The 27,745-nt window shown below is 38.3% G+C and overlaps 1 protein-coding gene across 6 annotated transcripts in view; it reads left to right on the top strand.

Moving 5' to 3' along the window:
* pcdh11 (protocadherin 11) overlaps positions 1-27,745 on the top strand; it is a 370,226-nt gene that overhangs the window by 222,835 nt on the left and 119,646 nt on the right. For 4 of the 6 annotated variants that reach the window (XM_044126903.1, XM_044126905.1, XM_044126904.1 and 1 more), the window contains one exon: positions 367-2,874. In XM_044126903.1, the coding sequence (XP_043982838.1) occupies positions 367-2,874 (2,508 nt within the window). Of the gene's footprint in view, positions 1-366; positions 2,875-9,785; positions 11,800-27,745 lie in introns of those variants that run through there. The other 2 variants (XM_044126907.1, XM_044126908.1) reach the window with 1 other exon arrangement.

Raw genomic sequence — 27,745 nt, 5'->3', positions numbered from 1 at the left:
ATGTAATGATCTAAACAAACACAAGAGCTGTTAACCAAATGTGTGCACATATTGGCAAACAATGTTTTTTATTAAACCAAAAATAATAATCATTGGCAGCCTTTAAGGATTCTTCTCACGGTAATAACTTCCACGATTGATAATTGTTTTTGTTTGTGTGACCTGTTAGCATCTGCATTTTACTTTCTCATTTAATTGGAAAGACTGTAATTCTGAGTTTCTGACCTGATGGTCAAGCTGAAAATTGGCCTATTCTGGTTACCAGTCAATTTTTTAGACTAGAGTTTTGAATTTGTTCCCTTAAAGAAAATACTCACATTGTCATGTGTAGCATCAGTATTAACCACAGATGTTTTCTCTTTTCAGAGTGTCAATGAGTTTGGCTTAGACATCATTGAGACCCCTGAAGGTGACAAGTGGCCACAACTCATTGTTCAGCAGAATCTTGATCGGGAGCAAAAGGACACCTTTGTGATGAAGATCAAGGTTGAAGATGGTGGCAACCCCCCTAAATCTAGCACTGCCATTCTCCAGGTTACCATTTCTGATGTCAACGACAATCGTCCTATCTTCAGGGACAGTGAGTTGGAAGTCTCTGTTCCAGAAAATGCTCCGATGGGGACTTCTGTGGCCCAGCTTCATGCCACAGATGCAGACCTGGGTTCCAATGCACAGGTCCATTTTTCATTCAGCAACCAGATCTCCTCCTCAACCAAGCGTCATTTTGCCATCAACAGCTCTACTGGACTGATTACTGTAAAGCAACCTCTAGACCGTGAAGTTACTCCTGTTCATAAACTCATTGTTCTCGCAAGTGATGGCAGCTCAACCCCATCAAGAGCCACAGTGATTGTCAATGTCACAGATGTTAATGACAATGTTCCTTCCATAGACACTCGTTACATTATCAACCTGGTAAATGGGACTGTTCTACTGTCTGAGAATGCTCCTCTCAACACCAAAATAGCCCTTATTACTGTTACTGACAAGGATGCCGATCTGTATGGCAAAGTGGCTTGCTACACTGACCATGATGTTCCTTTCCGGCTTAAGCCTGTCTTTAATGATCAGTTCTTACTGGAGACAGCTGCCCCTTTAGATTATGAGACCACTCGTGAATATGCTATTAAGATAGTGGCCTCGGACAGAGGAACGCCTCCTTTGAACACTTCTGCTATGGTCTTAATTAAAATCAAGGATGAGAATGACAATGCACCCATTTTCCCTCAACCTGAATTTCAACTGTCAATACCAGAGAACAATGACCCCTTAATGCAGTTAATAAAAATCAGTGCCACTGATGCAGATAGCGGACACAATGCTGAGATTATTTATACTCTTGGCCCTGATGCACCGGACGGGTTTAACATAGACAGGCGATCAGGAATTCTCTCTGTTGGGAAACGACTGGACAGAGAGAAGCAAGAGAGGTACTCATTCACTGTCATAGCAAGAGACAATGGCTCAGCACCCTTACAGAGTAATGTCACTGTTAGGCTAATTGTTCAGGACCTCAATGACAACAGCCCAGCTTTCACTCACCCTGAGTACAACTTCTATGTGCCTGAGAACCTGCCGCTTTATGGGACAGTGGGCTTGATCACAGTGACAGATACAGATGCTGGAGATAATGCTGTTATCACCTTGTCTATTTTGAACGGCAAAGACAATTTCATCATTGACCCTCAAACTGGTGTGATCAAACCAAATATCACCTTTGACAGGGAGCAGCAAAGCTCATATACCTTCATGGTCAAAGCAGTTGATGGAGGACAGCCTCCAAGTTCCTCCTATGCCAAGGTCACAATTAATGTTGTCGATGTGAATGACAATCGCCCTGTGTTTGTTATCCCTTCCTCCAATTATTCATATGACCTCGTACGAACCACCACCTCCCCAGGTTCTGTGGTGACCAGAGTGTTTGCCATTGACAATGACACAGGTATGAACGCTGAGTTGCAGTACAGTATCATCAGCAACATCATCATCACATCTAGGGTCTCCCCTCGAGGTCTCTTTTCCATCGACAAAACAACGGGTAACATAACACTGCAGGAGAAAATTGTACTAGCTGATCAGGGACTGCATAGACTGGTGGTCAAGGTCAAAGATTTAGGCCAACCTGAGTCATTACATGCTATTGCACTTGTACACTTGTTTGTCAATGACACTGTGTCAAATTCTACCTTTATCCAAGAGCAGCTGCGAAAAAGTATGGAAACACCATTGGATCGTAATATAGGGGACAATGAGATAACGCCTCAAACCAACGGATATGTAATTGTTGTAATAGCGATCATAGCAGGAACCATGACTGTTATTTTGGTGATATTTGTCACCGCCTTGGTGCGCTGCCGGCAGACACCTAGACATAAAGTAGTACAGAAAGGCAAGCAGAGTGGGGAGTGGGTGTCACCCAACCAAGAGAACCGTCAAATCAAGAAGAAGAAGAAGAGGAAGAAGCGATCTCCTAAGAGCCTTCTCCTAAACTTTGTGACCATAGATGAATCCAAGCCTGAAGACCCCACACATGAGCATGTTAATGGCACCCTGGATCTTCCTGTAGAGCTTGAGGAACAGACCATGGGAAAGTACAATTGGGCGACCACGCCTACAACCTTCAAACCTGACAGCCCAGACTTAGCCAAGCATTATAAATCTGCATCCCCTCAGCCCACATTTCAAATCAAACCAGAAACTCCGGTGGCGCCTAAGAAACATCACGTGATCCAGGAGCTCCCCTTGGACAATACGTTTGTGGTGGGCTGCGACTCACTCTCCAAGTGTTCATCGACTAGCTCCGACCCATACAGTGTCTCAGAGTGCGGCTGTCAGGGGGGATTCAAGGCTGCAGGGCAAATCGCCACCCGGCAGGTAATTCATGAATTCTTTTTTAAACCCACCCACACTAGTCTCCACTCACACTCCCCATGCTTTCCCTTGGTAGTTGATGTAAAAGGGGGAGGGAGGGAGCATGAAGCCAAGGGGTTTTCTCACACAAACCTTGACCATGTCTACATAAACGCCATTTGCACCTAAAAATGTGGTCACAAAATGTAAATAAGACATAATTTATCAAACTAATAGCCCAAACCTTGTTTTATACTGTTTTTGCATCCTAGAAAATGCAGGTTAAATAAATTGTGAAAGACTTTGGTAATAACATTTTTTTTTCTTTTTACCTTGACTGCGTAGTTAGTGGCATAAAGCGTGATTTAGAGGCCTGGAGGATAGGAAACAGTGATTGAACTCTCTGATGGATTTGAGGTCAAGGGCAAATTAAGCTGTGTATATCTGGCTGATATGTTTAACAATGCATGTAAAATGTGTCAAAGGGTCCTCATTTTATCAGGTATTCATTCAGCCATAAAGTGTGAAAGTAATAGCTCAGAACAAAAAAAATAAGAACTTGTGTGTGCATGTGTGTGTGTGTGTGAGGCTTGACAAGTGACCTCACTGTTTTGTGGTGTCTGTCCTTAAAATAGTATGTGTCTTAAATGCGCCAGTGAGGATTTGTGCAAGTGAGACTCATTTGAATACCAGGGTACAGCAAAAGGCTTATGATTCCCTAAAAGATATGTGCCAAATGCGAAGTGCCCCAATAAATAACAACTGGCAGGGGAAATAAATGTAAATCAGACATGAGGTGAGGTGGCCTTACTCAGCCCTGACAGCACAAGCCCAGTGCTGTTTGGAAGACTGAGTACCGCTCGGGACAGGGGAGGGGGTCATGGAGATCAAGGTGATGCAGAGCCTGGGGACCAATATACTTAAACACCAAGGGTGCAATAGTCCATAAAATGCCTGCCTGGACAACTCTGCATTAAGCCCATAAATGTTCCACTTTAATGACCCCAATTATTTTTTATAAATGGCATATGCAGATACACATTCTTTGCATTCTTTAAATTGTACGATTTGGACGATGACTAATCTTGCCAAAGCTGTCTTGCCACTTTGATGTGTTTTAGTGTGCGTTTGACATGACATCGAAGAAAGCTATTGTTGTGTCTCTAATGACTAAGTTTTTGACCTGGCATCAGCAGCATATTTTAATTACAAAGGGTTGACTAGCTTGAGCACAGAGAAATAATTTATTCCCACTGGCATGACGCTTCATTTAGTTTTACTGCAGACTAAAATATTCAATCAACTTAGACGTTTTTTTTTCAACTCTTTTCTTATGTTTTGCTTTTTACCAATTTGATCGTGACTTGGTTTCAGTGGCTTTTGTTTCTGTTGCAGTTTTGATCACTCATATATTTCTGGGTCAATTTCATGATGTTGCATCAATATTGTTTGATGCTTTTTTTCCCATTAGGTGCTATCTTTTGTCTGTATCCACACCATCATTATCCTTATTGTTTTCTTCATTTCTGGTAGTGTTATTCCTCTTTTTTTTTTTTTTTTTTGCCTTGCAGCACATTATGTGTGACAAGTAGCAAGCTTTAAAATTCTTCATAGTGCCATTGTAAATGACTGTTGATCCTGTAAAGTGTAGTGCTTAGGCTAATTTATGAAGACACTCACACAGAGCTGATAGTCTTTTCCCTTCATACACCTTTTATTTGAAACCTCAGTCAAAAGCTATGCCCTGCCACACCACATCATGCATAAGCTTACTACATGCCCCTGGTGCTGAAGATTAAATCCATAATGTGTTTATATGACAAACTGACAACTTGTCAGAAGGATTTTTCCTTCTTACTTGTAATGACTGCCAGAGAATATGCAGAAATATTCAGTGTGCGTCTAACAATTCAAAATTATTATTATCCCTGATGTATTTTACTCATCACAGATTTAAATTGATTTTCACTTGTGTTGCTGATCAGAGTGGAGTATTTTTGAGCAGATAATTTAAAACCCATGAATATTTGATTAGTAAACATTCTTCCAAATCTTCAGGCTATGTTTATATCTCATTATTTCTAAGGTATTTATTTTCTCGACTTTCTGAAGATGGGTTTCATGTTTACAATCTTTTCATATTTCGGTGTCACAGGGGTCCCAGCAATTGAATAATATATCAGAAAAAAAAGTGCTCTCCGGGGTTCTGCTTTCCAGCAGCCATCTCTAACGGGGTTGCAGTGATAACACACAGTCTCTAATTTTTGTGTCCCCTTAAGCAACTGCCATGCAGTTCCTCCCACTTTAGATGTTACATTTCCCACAAGTTTAAAGTGTGCTTATTTAAAGCCTGTGTCGCAGAAAAAAAATAGCATGGAGCTATGCCCAATGAGAATCCGTGGCTGCAAAGGTTAATTAAATGCACTAAAGGGTTAATCACTTGTAATACAGTATGATTAAAATCACTGTAATTGGTTTGCGAATAAGGTTTGATAAGGAAGAGGGGGGTGGGGAAAGGCAGGCGTCCTTTAAGATAATCAGGGATGCCACAAACTATCTTTGGGCAATTTGTGCTCGAGAGATGTGAGGTAGATGACCAGCAGCCCTGGTTTGCTGGGGCCCCAATTACATTTTCATCTCGCTTTGATTTAATCTCCATGCTACTTCGAAGAAAACTCCATTTTGCAAGACTAGAAACAAATACTTGAAACCGGGCCATTTCTTCAAAAGGTGTGGCTTTCTCCTTTTATCAGATGAAACAAAAAGAATAAGTGAGCACTCTGGTATTTGTCAAAATGATTTCAAGTGCAGTTCTTAAAACAAAAAGCGGCATTTGTTCTTTAAGTTCTATCTCTCATCAGCGCGACGTCATGCCAGAGCTCCAAAGGCAGGGATCATAGGCAGGTTGTTAAGTTTTTTCCTCTTGCTTTATCAAAGTGACAGACACTGCTTTAGTGACTTCACACCGAAATGCCAGAGAAAAAATAAAAATAATGCTTTGACAAGAAAAAAAACCCCAAAAAAACTCACCCATGGAATAACAATCAGGAGGGAACACAGGAGATAATTATGGTTGAAGGTCACTGAAATGTTTTCAGGGACTTACAGATGTAGCTGATAAGGAGGAAAGCTTGTAAAAATACTTCAGAGACTACAGATTTGTGCCACCATATGGCTTCATTATACAGCGAGAGCTGTATTTGCAAATGCCAGCTTCTGCCCTCTCTCACTTCTTCCCACAGTCTCATCATTTTCTTTTAACCCTTACCCCCTTTGATATTAGAGGTCAATCTGCCTTCAGTGATGAGGAGCTCTTGTTAGAACATGTGCTTTACCGAGGGCAGATCAAATTACTTTCACCCTGTTTTAGTGGTTTCAAAAAGCACACTTAAAATATGAAAGGAAAAGGGTTAATGAATGCGTTTGTAGAAGGGTTGCTGTTTCTTAAATCTAACCTCTAGTGGCAAAACTCCCAAGAAGATTTTGTTGTCGCATAGTCCATATGCTCAAATTACTTTAATAAATGTTTTTATAGCAATAGTCGTGTTGAGTTAACTGTCTTCCCCCGTTGCATTTTTTTGATTGTCTTTGGATAATTCAATTGAAAGGCAATGGAATAATACATTTTATGTTAACAACCTGGAGAACTACTATATGATTTATTTGTGTCCTGTTATCTATTCATGTGTTGGGATCAGATTCTTACAGTATGATCACCTTGAGGAAACACAACATTTTATTCGAAATAAAAACAAAAATTATCGCTGCTGCTGATAAAATAATTACATTTAAAACATATAAATGACTTAACATATTGATTGATATTGAGATATCTAATGCAGACTAGTTTTGAAACAGTTCCTCTTAAGGGATAGTGTGAATTAGTTGAAGTGATCTTCTGTGAAGATGCCATTTTTAGAAAAGTAAAACATTTTCAGAGTTGGAAAGCTAACATACAGAGCCTCAAGTCTAACTGAAATTTTTCAAATATGCAGGATTCAACATTGTACTAGAGGATATTAAACATCTCCACTTTCACAAAATACAGCTGTTATATTTTTCACCCCTTCTAAGCCAAGCATTCATGCTTCCTCTCTAAATTTATTTTGGTTGATGCTGCCAGTTGTATAAATCCGCCTGATCATCATGGGGTACCGTTTGGGTTTTTGCATTTGCATATCATTTGTGAATCTGTGTATGATTTCTTATTTCCATTTTCAATTGACAACCATAAATTCAAACAACTTTTTTTTTTTTGTTTGTTGTTGAACCTGCTCATACTGGCAATTTTAGTCTTTGATCAAAAATATGAAATGGAAAAACTGGATTTTATTTTAATATTTCATTGCTTGGATTTACGTAACCTGGAAACCGTTCTGCGTGCAAAAGTTCAGGTTATCTAGTGACACCGTGATAGTGCTGGGCCCACATACTAGCCTGTTTATGGACTTATTCAACGCCGGTATGACAAGCAGAAATGTTCTGCATGGTGCAGCAGATGAATATTCTGCTATGCTTTGAAATGAGCATCTGATGATTTAAAGAGAAAAAACACATTGGTTAGATGGAGGATGAGAGATGGTTTTGGCTGGATCAATCAATATACAAACTAAATTCACATTTAGAATTTCACAGTTCATGTTGCAATCACTGCTTTTAAATGTGTAATTCTGTCAGAGAAGGGACCATCGTAAGGTAGAAGTTTTGACGGGGGTTGCATGCAGGAGAGGGTCGTGTTTCAACAATCCCACTGGGAAACTTAGTTTGACAGACTGCAAGGGAAAAATAGCTGTGCTTAAGAATAATTTCCGCTGCTCTTTATTAATTTTTTCCTTACTGAATAATGTTTAAAGTTTGGCATTCGGAGTACTTTTGACTTTTAAAATATTTAACAACACTGTAGGTTACTTTTCCCTTATGTTTCACTACTGTAATGGCTATGCTGCTTAATTTTTACACTATTTTTTGTTACAATAACAATAATAAACTTTATTTAGAAAGGGACATTTGTTTAGCTAATTAACGTACACGCTGAAGACTTTCTGGATTACGTAAACCAGAGGAGAAGCATATTGAACTCAAATTCAGCCCTACAACCGTTTTGTCTTTGTTTTTTTGTTTGTTTGTTTTTTTTAGAATCTTTGTTTCAAGACTAAAATTGAAAATATGAAGAATAATAACTTTTCAGTTTTTCTGTACCCAATTCTAAAATAAGTAACTGAAAAAAATCAATCACTTTTTCATCTTTTGATTTTTGTTTGTCAGTTAAAAATGGAAAGAACAAATGATACGCAGACTTTTGTGTAATGGCTTTGAAAGCACATTCCTGTGCCTCCCTAGATCTGGTAGTTGTCTGGAAATTCTCCTGTTGGAATGACAAAAGGCTGATTGGGTGGACTGGGACAGACAGCAGCGTCAAACATTCAATGCAGAGAGCGTTCAAATAAGAAAGCAAACTTAAATATCTCGTGTGAAAATGTAAGTGGTTTAATACTTTCTCAAATTGGATTTAGTGTTGATGAATATCTTTATTTTGAGTTTAGTTGCTAAATTCAGTCAAAGCAAGGTCTGTCTGAATAGATCTTCACTTTTCACCACAATAAATATTTCCTCATTTTCCAGTAGTTGGTTTTCAAACCTCGATGATTCCCAAACGGTCAGATTTTCAAGGTAAAGGGGTAGGAAACTTCTTTCATCCCAATAACCTGCAGTATACAGCAATAAAGGGCTCCATGCAAAAATGATTAAACTCAAGTCATTCTATCACAATCTCTGGCATTGTAATAAAAAGATTTTATACTATAGCAAGACTATGAGAATGGTTTTTGCGGTTTTGAAACCCATAACACTTTTAAACAAGTGGGTATATTTTGATTTTGAAAAATTGGTGTGGAGATGGACTGCTTAATGGTAGAGTTTCCTTTTAATGACATCAATCAATCAATTAAGTTTATTTGTATCGGATATTTCAGCACCATGGCAGGTCAAAGTACTTTACAGTTGTGACTGTTGACGATACATGCACTATAGAAACTATATATGTGCTATAGAAAGGTTGTGAATTTGGCTGTATGTATAGTGATAACAGAGATGCCCTTTCCCCATGCTGTGGACTGCATGGGGAGCTGAAAGAAAGCTACCTCACTTTCCCATGTTTTCAAGAAAGACAAATTCTGCTGTTTGGAAATATTCGTTGTCAGGAGAAACACAAACCGTAATGGTGCACCACCCACCACCTAAATCACGTTTGAAGATTTTGTGTAAGCTCTAAAAGACAATAGAATCATGACATTGTCAATAATACCATAATTATCGCCCATGTTTGTTGTCCTTAATATTTTTTTTTTTGGTTGCTTTTTTTTATTTATACCTTTCTCTTGAAATACTTCATCCATGATCACTATGTCTAGCTAATATAAGCACTGTCAGGCCAGACTGATTATCCAATTTTTGAACACTAGCTGATGTGTTTGATAACGTTGTGAGTAACAGTGAAATGTCATATTCTGTACATATCAGAGGACCCACTGGCAAGGGTCCGAGCGAAACAGTGGGCCTAAATTGAATCAAATGTTTGTTTTAGGGGAAATGGAGAGTGCTGCACTAGTGTGGTGGGAGACAAAGAAGACAAATTGGGAGTGACAATTGGATAAGATTGCATGCTCTGATAAGTACAGGAAAATACACAAACGTGTGACACCTGGGGCGTTCTTCAAGGCAACCTGACATGATAATGAGTTGATTGCCAGCAGTGCCTTGAAGAACGCCTGTTTCCGTTTTCTCCACTCTCTTTCCAGAGATGTTTTTTTTTTTTTTTTTCCTTACTCAGTGTTCAATTTAGCCTTTCACCAATAAGGCTACAGCTTAGGTTGCTCGGAGCTCATTGACATTGTAACTACAATCTCCCTATATCTGTCTGTCTCTCTATATTTCAGGAGATGGCACTGAAACCACCACACTATGGCACACTCTGTGGCACAGGTACAGCTCGCTCCCACAGGATTAAAATCAATCTCTAGCTCCCACTTCCTAAAGAGAGGGAAAAAGGGAGGAAAGAGGGAAAAAGGGCAAAGAAGGAAGAACTGAAGAGGTGAAACAAGTACTTTACTGTCTCTACAGCCTCAAACTGCACCTCTTCATTCAATTCAGTTTCAAAGATGAATTTGGAAGTCGGGAAAGGGGGGAGGGCGGGCTGTCTTAGAAAAAAGGAGACATGCTTTTCTAAAACTTGACAAAGCTCTTCTTGTGAGTCTGTTGGAAAGCTACAACGCTTTATTGAGTTCTATGCTACATTTTCCCTTCTTGAGTGAAAATGATTTGGCCTGAACTTCCCCCCCCTGAAAATGTTTCACTCACTCAGCCGATCTGTACAATAGCTGTTAAATACAGTCCGTATGTGTAAAGTATGTTGATATGTATGTATGTATATCTATCACAAAGTTGATGGTGTTTATATTTATCGACTGCATTTCTTTGCCTTGTTTTCGAAAGCTGCCTAGTGGCTATTTTATTTTCTTACCTGCTATGTTTTTTAGTTGGTTTTCTTTTGTTGTTGTTTTCTTTTATCAGTTATGACTTAAAATGTATTTATGCTGCAAGGGCCTTCAACCTGCAGGCTTACATTAGGATTGAGCCCACGTGTTTTATTTCACCCTTTTGCCTGTTTCTGTTCCACTTTTGATGCCGCTGAGCGACAAGTGAGGCTGATGTAACAGAAGTACACTTGGCCCCACAATACAACTGCATTCCCTTTTTTAATACAACTGTGCTAAAGATCGCCAAGCTGTTATTACACTGTAAGAAATGGTAGGACATGTTTAATACTTTGAGCTAAGCCACAATCACAAGGGACTAACTGCTCGGGTCATAATCAAAAGCTGTTTATGTAGGGCAGATTTGAAGCGTGCTAAGCCTAACCTTTTGTGTGTCGCTTTCTACTCCTAAATCAGAAGTGATTTACCCACGAGATCCACATTTAAATGACTCCAGATGGTTTAAAAAAAAAAAAGAAGAAGAAAAATAATAATCCTCGGGCAGTGGTTTTGTGTGAGCTGATGGTAATGTGAGTTTGTGCGCCTGATTATGGAAATGCAACCCAGACTTCTCTTTTAAAACAGCAATAAATTTAATTTTGAGGAAGCAAAATCAACAATACTTATTGGCTTTTGTTCCAGCATAATATTTCGTTTTCTTTATGTCTAAATCATCACAAAATGTTCTGAGTAGAAAACCCTCCACCGTAAACAAAGTAATTGATTAGCTGCATTGATGTTCAATATTCCTGTTAAATGAAAAGCTAAAGACTTATTTGTTAGGTAAGGCCGAACAGGCGCCTTCAGTACATACATACAACCATAGAATTAGAGTCATTAATGTAGACATAGACTGTGTACTCACTCAGAAATGTACAGAAAGGACAGGAGCAAAAGGCTGTTTCCCCCTGTGTGTGAGAGGCTGTAAATAGGTAAATCAAATTACTGCACGGACCAGAAGGCCATTTCTGATCTCGTCCCAGTCCCACTTTGTCATGGTTGTACAGACTATGCCTATTTTAAAGCTTTTAATTTGATGTGTGTTGCCTCTCTCTCTGAGGCAGGCTGTTATTATTTAAGGAAGATATGTTCCTGCAATTATGGTATCTTTGCAATTATGGTATCAAATGTATTCACTGCTGCGTAGGAGTCACAGTATAAACTACACACAGCTTTTTAGCACTGTGTAATAATTAGATTTACCTGATCATTGGGGAAATGAATATATATTTGGAGAAGGGAGACAGGAAACCTCACTTTTATTTAATGTGAAGTAAAATATGCACCTTAAATTATCTTTGTAATTGATTTTTATTTGCCTGTGTGGAGAAAAATGTAAATGTTTTGTTTATGTATGTGTGAGCTTCTGAAATTTATTAAAGTCTTTTGCATTGTATGGAATATATGGTGACTCTTCTTACTTACTGTTCTTGGCATTTAATGTAGGTTTACTGCGATAACTCAGAATATCATCCTAATGTTAATCAAGTTCAGTAACTGGATTCAAAAAGGGAAACTTGACGATTAACATTTAATAAAAAGCTCAAAAGTTCCTCAGAATATCAGAATATTACAAAAGACCAATAGAAATAGATTTTTAATACCAAAATATTACATTATAGCCTAAACCATTGGGGGGAAGACCAGTGACTTAACAGTTGTCACTAAGACCCTCCACAAGGAGGGCAAGCCTCTATAGGTCAGTACAAAAATGCTTGTTTTTCGTAGTGGGCTATATCTGAGCAGATTAATGAAAAGCTAAGTGGAAGGAAAACAATACCCAAACCAAAATGGATAACTGCAACCTTGGGAGGATTGTGAAACAAGTCAGACTTGATACCTGCCCACACTGCTAAACTACCAACACCAGTAGAGAATCTATGTGGTATTCTTAAGAGTAAGACAAGACACCATGGATCCAAGAATTTAGATGAGGTGAAGGTTGCTGCTAAACCAAACCCATTAATATCTCAGCAGTAGTTCGCACAGAAGAACCCCAATTAAGAATCCAGTACAGGTACTGCACAGTACATGGACGTACTTTTCAGTAGGCGAACTGTTTTGTGCTTCAGATGGTTTTTGCTGTTCTAATGTGACATTAACATTTTCAGATAAAGAAAACTTTTGATTGTCAAAAGTTATAAGCTTTAATCATCGCAACTTACAGGGATGCACATTTTATGTGTGTGTGTGTACTAAATTTACTTTTTAAAATTAAACACTGAAGGAAATTAACTTTTCATTGATATTCTAATTCACTGTATTAGTTTGTGCCACTCGGCTCGGTTGTCATTTTAGCTGCCCTGCCTTGCGTTGCTCTTTTACTGTTAATTTTGGAGGAGTTGTTCAGACAGCTTGTGGCCACTGGAAGTAAAAGTAGCCTTAGTTGTTTGGACACCATTAATGGGTGCTATATATACTAAGAGCAGACATTTGACATGCTCATTTTAGCCACAGAAAGATAACCATGTTCTCCTCTGTGCTGCACCAGTGCTGCACTCAAGTAGGAAATGAAATGAAGAAATAAAGTTTTAGATATAAATCACTAATTAGGGACATATTACAGATAAAAAGCTATGTAAATGTGGCGCGAACACTTCCTTTGAAGTACACAGACAAAAAGAAATACAGAAAAATGGGATCAACATTGTTTATTGTTATTATTTTCTTCCCTCTGTGAAAAAGCTGGTAATGATCATTTGATAATGATACCTTTTCTATTGTGATGTACAGCGATGCACCAATGCAGAGCTTTTCCACATCTAAGAGAGATTGATGCGAGAAGGTACAATAAGCACCCCTCAAACATCCTGCGGTGCAGTGTTTATGCAGATTTGATCCAAAAATACAGACTTGAAAGGCATAAAACAAAGCCTGACAACAGAAAGTATTTAATTGCTTATCAAAGTTACTTCACATTTTGAAAACTGAGAGAGAAAGAGAGCTAATCAGTTCCCTTGGGAAAAGTGTCCTTGGTGATTTAAGGAAAAATGGCGCAGACATAAAAGAGTGTTCTGGTAAAGAAGAAACATAAATGTCACATTTCTAATAATAGATAAACCACAGCATTCTAAATGCATCACGTTTACCTAAAAACAGCTTCAACACATCTTCAGTGCAGCACTGTTTCTTTCCGTTAATTAAATGAATGGTTCATTTTTCAGTTGTATTCAAGAGTATAATGAGTCAGTTTCCGAAAAGCTCTAAATATGCAAAAAGAAATTAAGACTATCAAACACAGAACATTAACTTCAAACATTTGTGGATGATGTTTGAGCGGGTGCTTCTACGCAAAAGATAAAATAAAATCAGTGAAGCGGTGAAGGAAAAGTGTTTTTCTTAAAGCTAAAACTGCTGGTCAGTTTTAGGCTGTTGCACCTTATAGGTGTGTAGATCGATTTTAAAATGCATAAGACAACACGCTGAAGTTGTCTCATCATTTTACCGAAGCGTTTCTGGGAGGGAACTGCTTCCAGAGTTTCTTTGTTGACACTTATTGATTCATGATTTATGAGGACACATTATTCAATTTCATCCAACAGGCCAGGAGGCTGGTTATATGTGGTGAATGTGATTACATATAATACAATGATAACTCTGCAGCACATACAGACCAACACACAGGAGTTTACACACACAGATCTATGTGTTCTTTTTGTTGCTGGTGAGCCTGTCCATATGGTCTTTAATAGAATTATTTGGTCATATGTATTTCTTTTTATCAAGGTCCAAGTTTTTGTTGTTGTTGTTTATTCTATAATCATGGGAAATATACAGTGCCCTGCAAGAGTACCTTTTAATTCTTTGTCAAATCAAAACTGAAATGTTTTAAAACTGTATCACCTGTGCAAGGTGGCATGCTTCTGACTTATTACTTTTTAAAACCATATATCGCTTCAATCACAGATGAGTCTTTTTGGGCGTGACTTTCATAGCTTTGCTGAAATATTTCTTTAATCTTTGCCAACTAGCAATAGTTTAGTCAGACTGCATAGAGAGCATCTGGCAATAAGTAATTTCAATTGCAGCTCTGGTTGTGTGCTAAGGCCAGTTGTCAAGTTAGAAGGTGAACTTTTGCGCCAGTGTCACTGCAACCTTCAGTAATTCCTAGATAAATGGGATTTCCCGGTGATCTCTGACTTTACTTTTACATCAGGTGGTGTGCTTGTTTTTCTAACAAGAAACCGAAAAGAAAAAAAGAATCAAATTCCCAACTACAAAGGCACAATTAGGTCATTTGTAATTAACACAATTAGCTTACTGGCTCCCCTTTATTCTGAAAGCAAACATTCCCACATAGACAATAGTGTCACCAACATGTTTCAGTGTCAATATGCTGTGCAGAGGGCAATGTACAGCGTTAGTATTTCACCACACATAACATTTTGCACATGCCAACAAGTCTATTTTGGTCTCATCTTACCAGAATTCCTTCTTTGACATTTTTGCTACATCCCCTTTACAAACAGCGACAAGCAGCAGACAAATTCTTGTGGCTTTCTTTCAACAATGACTTTCTTTTTGTCACTGCTGCATAAAGACTAGATTAGCGGAGTGCATAACAACATATTTTCCTGTCAGAGCTATGGAGCTCTGCAGCTCTTCCAGAGTTACCACGGCTGCTTAGTGACTTTTCTTATGAAGGCTCTCTTTGCCCAGAGTACCATTTTAGGCATCTTTGTAAAGGTTTGCATTACAAAGCTTTGAATATTGTTTTATATCCTAACCTGGCTTTAACTTTAGCCCTGATTTGTATGGCATGTTATTTGCTTTGAATTAAGCTGTTTGTTCAAATGAAACAAATTTGAGGCCTACAAACAGGTGGACTGTGTTTCCTAACAAGGGGATTTCTGAATGCAGTTTCTTGCACAAGATTGTGCTTAGTGGCATTAGATTAAAAAGGGTTGTGTGCAAATGCAGAAAATACTTTTAATTTGTAAAAACATGTCAAGTACCATTTTTGTTCTACTACACAGTCGTAACACATTGTGTTTATCACGTGCAATCTAAATACCTCCATGTTTGTGGTTGTAACATGAAAAAATGTGGAAAAGTTCACAAATGTTTTGACAATCTACTATTTTTTTTCTCCATGTTAACAGATTGAGACACTATGCTGTAATCAGGCAGGCATGTTTGTAATTAGCTAAGAATAATGACCCCTCAAGATTAATCAGAAACCACATGTAAAGTTTGTTATCCTAGACAAAGTGTGCAGCTCTACTCCTGTGACTTTCTTCAACCTTGAGAATGTAATCAGTGCAATCAGTACCTCTCCGTTATCAGTCCCCTGCCTGAAACATAAAACCCCAACATATCCGTTATTAATCTGGGTAACATGGAGGAATATTGAGATGGCCGAAAAACATGCATTTCTTACATCGATTTTGCAAGTCGCTAACATTCTCCACTGAGATTACTGTCTTCAGCCACACATGGTATAAAGTGCCTGTTTAAGATTTCAGATTGTTTGAGTCAATTGAATGCTGCATTTGCTATTTGAGATTATACTATGCATATTTTATAATACAGAAATCAGCAGTTGTGAAAAATTGGATGTTTGTTTTTCTCTTTCTACTTACTGCTTTGTCACTTTGACAAAAAGCTGTCCTACATTGTGTATGTATAAAGCTGGAACATGCTCTGCCCTGGTTCGGTACCTGTTTCAGAAAAACACCTACGGTAACTCTGTTATGTTAGAGTCTGAAATCCAAAGCATTTAATGTCATGGGCTGCTATGGGAAGGTGTGAGTCAATTTACCAAGCAGCAAGCATGTTTAAGGTGTGATGTGAAGTTGTCCCAAAGCGATATTGGCTGTCTAAGCAAAAGCTATTTATGCATGAGCTGTGCAGTGATGCAGGAAACAAGAAGATGCTGTTTTGCTGTCGCACTCCAAAGCAACACTCCACACAATTGCTGCCAAATCTTTGCCAAACTGAATAATTCAATCACGGCTGTGGAGGGCTGGCTACCTTTCTTTTTCTTTGTGTGCAACAATCAAATCTGTGTGGAAGCCCGCCGAGTGGTTCTTTCGGAGACACTGAATGTAGCTGTACAGCCCGGAGATTGTTTTCATAGAAAACAATTCTGTTGATTAAACGAGGTGTGACTGTGGAGCGGGGATCTGAAAAACATCGATTGCCTGTACAATTGTTTGTTCCTTGTTAAAAGTGTGATCTAAAACTGTGGTTGCCTGATAGTGTGCCAGGAGCACATGGTTCACTGGGGAGCCTGAAACATAGTTATATCTTCCTTAAAATGTCCTAGGTAGAAATTTATCATCATCTGTTGCTCAAGATTGGGAAATACCTAAAAGATTTAGACCCTGAACTTATTGTAAGGGATGTCTGGACTTGTTGGACTGCATGGCTTTGTCAGACTCATGTTCTATGCATGTTAATACAGTGATTACAGCAGAGAGTGCTGAGCTATAAAAGCTTCTGCTGGGTGAAACGCCCTCCCCTTCTCACTTTACCCCATCCTACTCTCTATCCCTTACCCCTACCAGCCCCCCTCTACACACACACACACACGCACACGCACACGCATGCACACACCCGCACACACACCCTCCAGCCCCCAACCGCTCTTTGGGGCAATTACATGGTTTCAGCCTTTGTTTTACCCATGTACTTTAAAGTGTAATCCACTGGAACACAAAGACAAATTCTGCAGGGATAAGGCAAAATTGAAATAACCAAGGTTTCTCTGTGTATTTCTGTTTTTGTCTGTGATTGTTATTATTTTAGCCAGCAGGTGCGTGTATGCGTGTGTGCGTGTGCGCGTGTGCATGTGAGGAAATGCACTCAAAGGATCTTTGCATTTAAAACCCTCGCTCATTTTATATTCAGTCAACCATGCAGCAAGAGGCATTTGCAGCAATATTGCATGCAACTGAATCCTGTAAGTGCACTTTACATTGCAATTTAAAAGTGTGTGATACTGTAGGAGTTGTGTGAAGCAAACAATTATTTCGTTTGTAGCCAAGTTTGATGACCGATTAATAAAAAATAAAAAAATGCATTTAACAATAGTTACAAGCACAGATTAAATTTACTGTTTTCAAATAGGTGGGTCTAGGTGAAGCTGAATAAATCAACACATTATTGTACTATAATATAATTGCAAGTTAAGGTACTTCAGTATTTCAGGAGAAAAGTTAAATAATATCAATTCATTACCTGTGGTAATATGTTTCTGTATTTTATTTAGCACAGCTTACAGCCAATGAAAAGGCAAAATTAGTTAAATTACACGAGTCAAATGATGAAAACAACTATTTCTAATGCTTGCATTTTTTGTTCTGGCCTACTCAATCACAAAGAAAATAACTGATTGAACAGCTGTCCAGCAGACAGCCATCATCACCACATCCACCACAATGGTTTCAAACTCCAGTTCTCAAGGACTGGTGTCCTACAAGTTCAAGATGTTACTTGAAGTCTAAACAAAGTTTTTGCTGCATGATTTTGGGAGTCATCATCTGCTGCTCTTAGTCCAATGTGTTTTATCAAGTCCAAAGTCAGGACAATGGGCTACCCTAACATTTTAGAGCACTAAACGTTTTCACGTTGACAAGCTTCAGGTGGATCCTGATTTCATTTCCCAGCTGGCTTTGAACCCTGCTCATGCTGTCAAAACATCAATCAACACTGTCTTTAAATATATGTGTGTGATGAATTAGTATAATATTTTCATAGTATTGAATTAGTAAAATACTTTAAAATTTCACCCATTTTCCAATTTATTTAGATAAACTCTTATTTGCACAATATGAGACATCTCCCGTGGAAACTTTATATAGTGTGAAGGGAAATTGATGGCCATCTCATGATAAGAGGCAGCCGCTTGTTTGCAAGCTGAAGGGAAATAGACTTAAAGACAAGGCAACAACTTATAGACTTTGTCCGAGAGGGGTTATGTCTGTGTCCTTCCTAATCCGGGTAATCCTTGAGGAGAATTCTTGATTTGCCTTTGTAAAAGAGATTGGGAGATGATAAGATGCTCGTCCGCCTCCTTAGAATAGCTGATAATCTGGTTTGAACAGAGGACTCAGGGGGTATTTAGCCTGCCTTAACATTTGCCCAAGCAGATGGCGCTGACGGAGGAAAGCACAACCTTAGCCTCTAAACTCCTCCCTCACTGAATGGTCCTCTTTGGGGAGAAAAAAGAACAGTGGGATGACAATCAATGTTGTTTATTTTGCTGCTTGACTCTTTAAGTACTTTCAGCCAGATTATAAGCTTTTGCAAGAGATAATCGGGAGAGTGCAGACAATTGCCTTTTTTCAGTCTTGACAGAATTCCCCCATGAACACAGGATGCAGATGCCTGTTATTAGTTCCTGATTGCTTCAATTGCAAATGGTGTAGAAGTGAACTGGACACTCTTCTAATTCCCGCTTTTCAGTCGGCTGCACTTGAATATGCCTTATTCAGTTTTCGAAGTACAGAAAATTATATCCGAATTAATGTTAATATTTATTCTTACAGATGCAGTTGCTGCACTTGTTCTCCTTTTTAAGCCGGGGAAAATTTTGGTTTCAATTTGAAATGATAGCTGCAATGCAATTTTTAGGAACACTTGCTGTGCAAAATCTTTGACAGCATGCATATGTGCTGGGGACCACTGCTGCATACTAACCATCAAGTCGTTCATATTGGCTTTTTAAGCCTACCACCCTAACCTAATGCCCCGGGCAATCTTCTCAGCTTGGACCGGACACCTGCAGCAAAACCATTTGAACAAATGAGATCAGCCCATTGACTAATTAGACCTGGACATGGCATAAGTGGGCTAACTGAAAGGATTTGCGCATACTGAGAAACTGTTTAACCAAAACATTGAATTTATTCAATCTTTTCTGTTTTGTTTCTTTTTCCGAGCTAACAGTATGTCGCACATAGCTGTCAAGCACAAATCTGGGGGTAGAAACACAATAAGACAAGCCGTGGGCACAGATGTATAGCACTAAACTCTGCAAAGTTAATCTGCACATACACACAAAGACATACGAATCGTCTTTGTCTCTTCTCAAGCTATAGATATGGGAGCAGAAAAAAGGTCAAGAGCAAACCCCTCTAGCAAGCATTTGAGAGTCGACGATTTACTAAAAAGAATTCATAAGGAGACATAAAAAAAAATACAGGTACAGATGGATCTCTTTATCTGACTTGTAATGATTAATGGTTACATTTATCTTTGTCATCAGTCTGGTGCTACTCAAAGCGTTGGTAAAGATAAAAATGTACAACATGTCATATGCTTGAAAATCATTGCCAGCAAGCGGGTTTGTGCAGAGCCATTAACTCTCAGATGGTGAACCACATTAAGCTAATGCCAGACAGTGGTAAAACATCCTGTGGTTCAGTTAGAGGCTTGGAATTTTTCATTATTTATTTTTTATTTTGTCAGTGTTAGAATGGAACCACATATCTCAGAGAAAACCAAAGCCAGCACCTCTGTGCTTTGACTTCATCACTTTTCTACTTAAACAGATTTTTGCCAATTAACAGCTTGCTTTAATGTGTGATACTAGGTATCTTTGTGCTTCAGATGCTATACCATACAAAGCATGGTATAGCACAGTACAGCTGAGTGCTGGCTGGAGCTTAGCACATGAAAGGATAATAGAATAGAGGATATTTTGAAGAGTCTTCGTAAATAATGCGTGTGATATTCACCAACGTTCATAAAGAATTCATGCGCACACAGTCTTCAAAAAAGAGCAGCAACTCATTCCCAAGATCACGCATTCATACTGTTACACATTTTTCTGATAGTTTTCAATGATAGAGGGAGTTCAACACTTGAATAATGGGACAGTCATTAAGAGGTGAAGTGGCTTTACGTCTACATTTCTCACACTCACTTAGGGATGCTGGTTATTTGATCCCCTTGGCAACTTATTCTCAGATTTCAGCCCTTTCTCACAGGGAAATATTTAACCCTTCCCCGATCTTAGTGCGACGCTTAGGAGGACCGTGAAAAATGTCACGGTCAGACAGCAAGAAAGCAAGGGGTTTGTCCCGTTAGACCATCAATTTCTGAAACAACATACAAAAAACACAATAACTTAAGGGGTCAGTGTGTGTAAAAATCTAAAAGACCCCATCTTTTTAGACCAAGGAAGGTTAAAATCAGTTTCAATATCTTAATGTAATTACCTGGTTAAAAACAACATAAACAAATTGTAAAGTTCATGTCAAGAAAAGTATTTATATTTGAACCTGAATGGATTTTTCAGGTGTCCACTTTGCATATTCTTACTTTGGCTACTTGTGTTAGAAAGAACAGAGTAGAAATCTTATTAGGTTGTTTCACATCTGTCTTGCTGTTTCTGTAGGACCCTAAGTATAGACTCAAAAAGTTATTTATTGAGATAAAATGGTAAAAAGTGCTAAAACAAACATAAACTGCAATTATTTTGGGGGGATCTTTAGCTCAGCAATTCTTTAGACATGGTTTAGCCGTTCTAAAGCAGTGATGTTCTTCTTTTAAGTTATGTGCAATTCTTTTCATAAAGCTTTAGCTTTTATACAGTTAATGCCACCCAACTAATATTGAGATAAAAAAAGGAAAAAATTTTTTTTAAAAGCATCCAAATTAGTGTAGTTCAGGCCTTAGTTTACAGGACTGTGTGAGTAACCAAATGCAAAACCAACCAAATGCTGTGTCATTTCTGTTATTCAAAAATGACACAGTAACAGTAAAGACAGTCTGTGGTCTTCATTTTTAATTTTGTAACATCTTGGAAAGGCAAAGCAAACTGATTTACCGTACTTACCTAGCACAAGTTCAGCAACAGGAAAATTCAAAGTTAAAAGGAATTAAATTAAAAAGAAAAGAAAACAACAAACAAGAAAAAACATTTCATTGAAAAGTAAAGGAAAACAATGACAGGTCTGAAACAAGAGTCCAGCTTATGATGTTCCAGTTGTTATTAATCAAAGGCACTTCTAAACAAGTGGGTGTTCTGCCTTGATTTAAAGGAACTAAGTGTTTCAGCATTTTTGCAGTTTTTTCTGTAATTCCCCCATTTATTATGACTCACTTATCTCACAAAATTCTCCTCTTTGTTCTCTCCATAAAGTTCTTATGTCCAGACTTCAAATAAGGCTTTTCTGCAAAACATAAATTGTCATGAGAGTTGCACATATGGAGTACATTATAGACAGGTGCTGGTGGATGGAGCACACATGCTTAAACCCAAAGGTAATGGACAACACTTCACTGACTTCAGTGAATTGTGCCGACCTTATTGTATTGTGTGGATGATTGCGTTATGCTCCGTCAGATAATGACTGTGCCCTACTTCGACTTTGAGGCATTGACCTGAAATGAGGCACACAAGTGAAATCCGAGTCTGGATGAACCTGGAAGTGATTAAGGTCACCCAGACACACCACATTTGTGTGACCCCTACACCACCACCCCCTGACTCCTCTGGTGACTCACAACAGCCGCCTTCTGCAGTTTTACAGCCCTCTATTGTAGGAATCTTTCTAAATGCAAGCATTAGCCATTCATAATATGTTTAGGTGAAGTGTCAAAATGATTAAATATACCCACAGAGCCATGAAACAGCCCACATTTTCTTATTTTATTACGGTGCGGAAACAAAGAAACAATATTTCTGGTAACATTCTGTATATGTTTAAGCCTGTATGTTATTAGCTTCCTTTGTGATTTTTATTTATTATATTATAAATCTAATCACATCTTGCAAATATTTAACACACAGCCTAAAATACTAGCTCCCTAATTATATTTTTTATGGCCAGAACCAGCTAGAAGCATTTCACTTACAGAGACTTTTCACTTTTGTTTTAGACCAGATAACAATATGACTGTGAGTGCAATCAATAAAGTCTGCTTCTCATGTGTCCAATATTGCAACATACATTTTGACTCGGAATCCTGGCTGCACCAGTCAAGATTCACTGAGGTAACAAATAGTTCAAAGATACATATTAGTGAAGATGCATAAGTCCTACTGTATGTTGACTAAAGGATCTACAGCTACGCAAATATAAAATCCATCCGAATATTTAATCACTTAACTGTGTGCTCATTTAGGGAAAAAAATAAAAACATCAGGTGAAAGAAGAGTCGGGGGAAGAAAATGATGCAACGCTGCATCCAGTATTTGTGTCACATTAAATTCTATTTAGTTCCTTGATACATTATTTATCACAGAGCCTGTAAAGGCTGATCTTCACAGTCCAAATCTCAGTGACATGATGCACACATATCTTAATGCTTAAGGGGAAACAGGGATAACATGAGATCATGTCTGCCTCTTGAGGGTGGGATGCCAGTGAGTTTCAGGCTCGTTTTTAATGTGTGTGTGGACCTGTTTCGGTGTTTTGGTGCGTTTGTGCCGGTGTGTACGTGTGTGTGGGTGTGTGCGCGTGTGTGTGTGCACCACTCTGCTGGGGATCAGTCCACAGCTCCTCTTCGCAGCCACGATACTCAGATAAGAATTTCTCTTCCTCTGGTGTGTATGTAAATCAGAGTGAGAGAATATAATGAAATAATGAAGTGTGCCTCTGCTTTTTTCCAAGACAGACCACTGGGAACCACTATTTTTAGGCACAACAAAGCAATTGCCAGGGGTGTCCAGTTTATCTGGTTGACTTACAGTGTTCTTCCATCCACTTGTCGGCGAACAACTGCTTATCTCTTAAACAAATGAAGAAATGTAGCCCAGAATCTGCCTTAAGGTAATGTCAGCTAGGACTCTGTGGAAGTCAATGAATAACTCTGCCCTTTAACAGTCATTTCTGCTACCATAATAGATTACAAAAGTCATCAACAGGATCAAAGGAGATGATTCAGTGTAGAGCCATTGGCTACGTACATGTCAATCCTGTAAGATGACCCTCTCGCCCAGCAGGAAATGCTTTGTCACTCAGACAAATGTGGCAGATGAATGCTCAGCATGATCCTTGGATATTTGTCATCTGGTGTTCTCTTTCTAATGAGTTTACAGTTGATGATCCAGGTCAATGAAGGACAAAATGCTCCACAATGCAAGTTAAGGACACATTCTTAACCGGTATCACAATCTTAATGTTTAAGATGACTTGGTTGTATTGCAACTTCAAACGCAATTGTAGCCATTTCTAAAACTTAGTTTTCGTCTTCAAAGAGATTTTGGTACCTCAGTATATTGCTATGTAAGACTGGCTGACCATCATTCAACTATATTGCTCACTTTAATTAGCAGCTCGGTCAAAAAACCTTTACAGCTTTTTGACAGATTCAAATCCGACCTTTAACTTTTGTTACTTTTTAGTAGGGATGACATATTATGGTAATAATATATATATTTTAACCTTAGTTAGATGTTCTTGGAGAAGTTTATGTGTAATTTATGATTTGTTGTTTCCCTCGGATATAAGTATGAAGCTCTATTTATTACGTCAACGGTCACAATAAGGTAGCAAATATTGCTAGAGTTCACTGTTCGAGGGACGTGGCAAAGAATGGCGTCCGATAGTCTAGATGTTGTCTCGAAGCAAATCACTTGTTTTAAACTTATACCAAAAACAAAATATATACATATCAGTACTACCACCACAAGTGTGACAATGTGGAGATTGCAAAAATAAGTGCTTTGGTCAGATGAAACTAAGGTTGATTTTTTTTATTATTATAAACACACCAAGTGAATGTACAAAAGCATCTCATCCTCACATTTAAGTATAATAAAGAATCTGTAATGCTGTGGTTGTGTTTCTTTATCCCAGGCCCTGAGAACCTTAAAAGAGCATAGCATCATCACTTCTTTATTTCAAATAAACCCTTTTCCCCCCTGTAGAAGTGCTGTTCTACAGAGGGGAAACAGGGTTGTACAGCTCATTGGTTGTAGGAGTACCAATAACTTTGCAGCCAGTGATTTTGGTGATTTCTTCCCAGGGGATATTTTAAATTAAAGGGTGCTATGTGGTATTCTGCATGTTAAGTGTGAGATTATGCTTCCTCAATAAAAGATTAAGTTATCTTAGAAATATTTATACAGCTGGTGTCAGTAAACATGGGCTTCTGCATATTTGGTGGGATCTGTGATGCTGAAAAAGTATTCTCATAATTTATCTTAAACCCATTATATGCCATACACCCAACACAAACTCTGACCTTGAAAATGTAATGTGATGTTTCAAATCCAGCTCGACTGACTCTTTGCAAAGTCAGATATTTTCAGGCATCCTAGGAAGTGGGAAGGAGAGGAGAGGAAGAGGGCAGGCGCGCTGCCATGTTTGCCTTTTGAAGATAACACCTTAGAGGTCATACAAATGACTCGGTGTAATGTGGGTCACCTTAACAGTCCACGACAGCTAATTCTCTGACGTGACTTTTTTTTCCTCCCTAAGAATTTATTTATTTATTTATTTTATTGTTTTTAATATGACAGTGACTGCTTGCTTTAAAATGAATGATAGCTCTGTAGGCTATTTTCAGAGTGCAGGGCCTCACACATGGAGCTCTGTGATAACATGATGAGCTACCTGCCACATCAGATTGATTTAGCAAAAAACTTATGGCAACATCCTCTGTTAGGGTTGACAAAGAATATACATTATCGTACTAAAAGGGACACTCAGAAACTTATTTCTTAATACTTAGGATTTAACTACCTCTGAAAGTATCTGTCCTTGACTACTTTAAAGGTAAAACATAAAACCCAGGGTACGTCAAGACACATTCTCAAGCAAAGCGAAGATTATTGTGTGTTATCTGTTTGATTTCTGTTTGATTTATTTTATTTCATCCTTTCTCTTCAAACATCAAGTGCCAGTCATTTACATGTGGCGGGGCCAACCAGAGTTAACACACAGCCACTCAGCTTACTGCTGTCTATAGGTAGTTGACTTAAAAAAATAAGGGCACACTAACGATTGGACTGGGTTGTAGGGTGGAAGAGAAAAAGAAATGAGGAAGGTAGGAGATCAGAGCAGTGAAACATAGAGCGTAATTCAATTTGACTAGAATTCTCCGCCGTCTCTTTCAGTTGGGGGATTGACCTAACCACCACAGATGAATTAAAATTCATGAACTATTGAAGAGTGAGCTGCCGGTGGAAAAGGGGAAAAGATGATACTCTTTTTGAAGCAGGATATTATTATTTTTTTTTCTAATTGCAAATAAATGAAGCTATTAGTTTACCTTAAATTAAATGCAGGAGGAATCCTACAAAAATATCTGATCCCACGTGTAAGTCATTAAAAACTGATTTGGGCTCCCATTGAACTGACAGGCAGAGTGAAATGAGGGTAGTGGAACATAAGTGGGTAGTTCAACTGCATGGCATTGTCTAACTCCTGCTGGCTAACAGCCCTTCTTTTAGAATGAAAACCAGCTGAAATTGTTAGGCCTGAAAATCACATCTGCAAAGGCACCTTCGGTAGAGTAAGAAAACAAAACTAAACAAAAACACAGTAGACAAACTTCTGGCTAAAACTCCACATTGTCACACTTCATACTTGTCTATGCCACAGAATCTGGCTGGGGAAGTGCATACAGAAGCCGATTACGATTACTTGCAATGCTTCCCAAACCAGACAAATCAAAAGAAAATCCACTATTTGACTTTGATCCATTTACAATATAAATAACTAATTTATCAGTTGTGCTTAAAGAGGCATACAATGGGCAGAACAGAGAACATTGTGTAGCTGGGATAATCCCTCAGAAGATTTATCCTTACCCTGCCTTCAGGGGAACAGTAGCAGCAAGAAGCAGATCCTATTCCCTGTCTCTCTGTCTCTCTATCGCTGGTCTTTTGGATGCATGGTTGCTATCTGAGCTACTGATCTGCCTTATTTAGTTATATAGTATTGTGTCCTTTGATTTTCCAGTTAATCCGTCAAGTGAAAAGATCCAGGCTAAGATTGGAATGATTCAGTGAACTTTTGATTCCTAATATATGGTGCCCTGTGGCATTTTCTCAGTCCACTTTAAGTCTGTGTATTTCTTAGCATTAAGCACGGTAAGTCCACTAGGGATGTCCTGAACAGGGTTATTTGTACCCAATACTGATCTGTCATTTCAGAAAAAGTATTTGATGATACTGAACCACGGAGCTTTACTTCACTGAAGTTAATGCGATCAGAATGCTGCAATACTCAGGTCTTTTTCAGTTTTACATGTCACTCTCATAAGACTGCTCCAGAATGAGGTTAACTATGGTAATATAGGTTCTCTAATGTTCAATAAAACATAAATTGGGCATAGTTTTATTATTGCACATATAGTAGTTCAATCTTGAATAAACTCTTACCTTGCTCCTGCTGCCAATGTTTTAATGGAAGCAGTTTGCTAAAGTGCTGGGCTAATGTTATAATATTTATTCCATGTTTTGATATAACTATTGGTTATTTGGCTCATAACATTTTAATGTGTTTTCAGGTAATTGAGTGCAGACAAAGTCAAAAAATGATGTCCTTATAGCAGTGTTTCTTAATTCCGGTCCTCAGGTACCACAGCCCTGCATATTTTAGATGTGTCTCTGTTCCAGAACAACTGATCCAAATGATTGCATGGCCACCTCTGCATGAAATCACGTCTTACAAAAGCTTGTTCACCTACTTATTCAGGTTTGTAGCAGAACGTAAACACCTAAAACATGCAGGGCAGTAATGCCTGAGGACCGGAACTGAGAATCAAAGGCTTGGTTTGAATGCCATAAAACGTAATGACCAAAACTTCTGCTGCCACAACCATTACCTGGGATAAGATTGGTTAAATAACTTTTTTGTTTGAAAGAATTTTTATGTATAGTAACGCGTTTAACAAGTTTGTCCAAAAGCTGTAAATAACTCTGAAAATTAAATAAAATGTCAAGTGCACCCTCTACTGTGACTTGTTATACAGACTTTGATTAAAACAGATTCTATATGCCAAGTGTGAAAAGAAAAACTTCTAAGACCTGTAATTTAATTTTTAGCTGAGAAAGAACCTCCGGTTCAGTACTGAGCAAATCCCACCTGTAAGTCAAAAGATTTCCATGGTTTGTTTATAGAATTTGGTTACATGAGAAAAGATGTAATTCCACTCTTGAACCACCTAGACCCAGCTTTCAAATCGAAGGGGATGTTTTTTGTTTTTTTTTGTCTGGCAACAACACAAACACGCCAACATAGATTTAGATAACATCTAATTTGAGTTCCTGATTTCAATCACTTTTGGACCATTCTGCATGTGCAGTTACTCCAACCAATCACATGCGAAAGCTTATTCAGTCTGGCTCCTTCAGTGTTGTCACTAGTTATTACCATGTGTGCTATTTAGCAAAAGTGCATTTGCAGTTTAAAGAGCATCCCAAGATATTAGTGGCATCTAATTGCATTACCTGAAGG

Source organism: Gambusia affinis, linkage group LG09 (assembly GCF_019740435.1).
Source record: "Gambusia affinis linkage group LG09, SWU_Gaff_1.0, whole genome shotgun sequence".
Taxonomy (NCBI): Eukaryota; Metazoa; Chordata; class Actinopteri; order Cyprinodontiformes; family Poeciliidae; genus Gambusia; species Gambusia affinis.
Note: the sequence above shows the minus strand (reverse complement) of the source record. Positions and strands in the feature narration are given on the sequence as shown.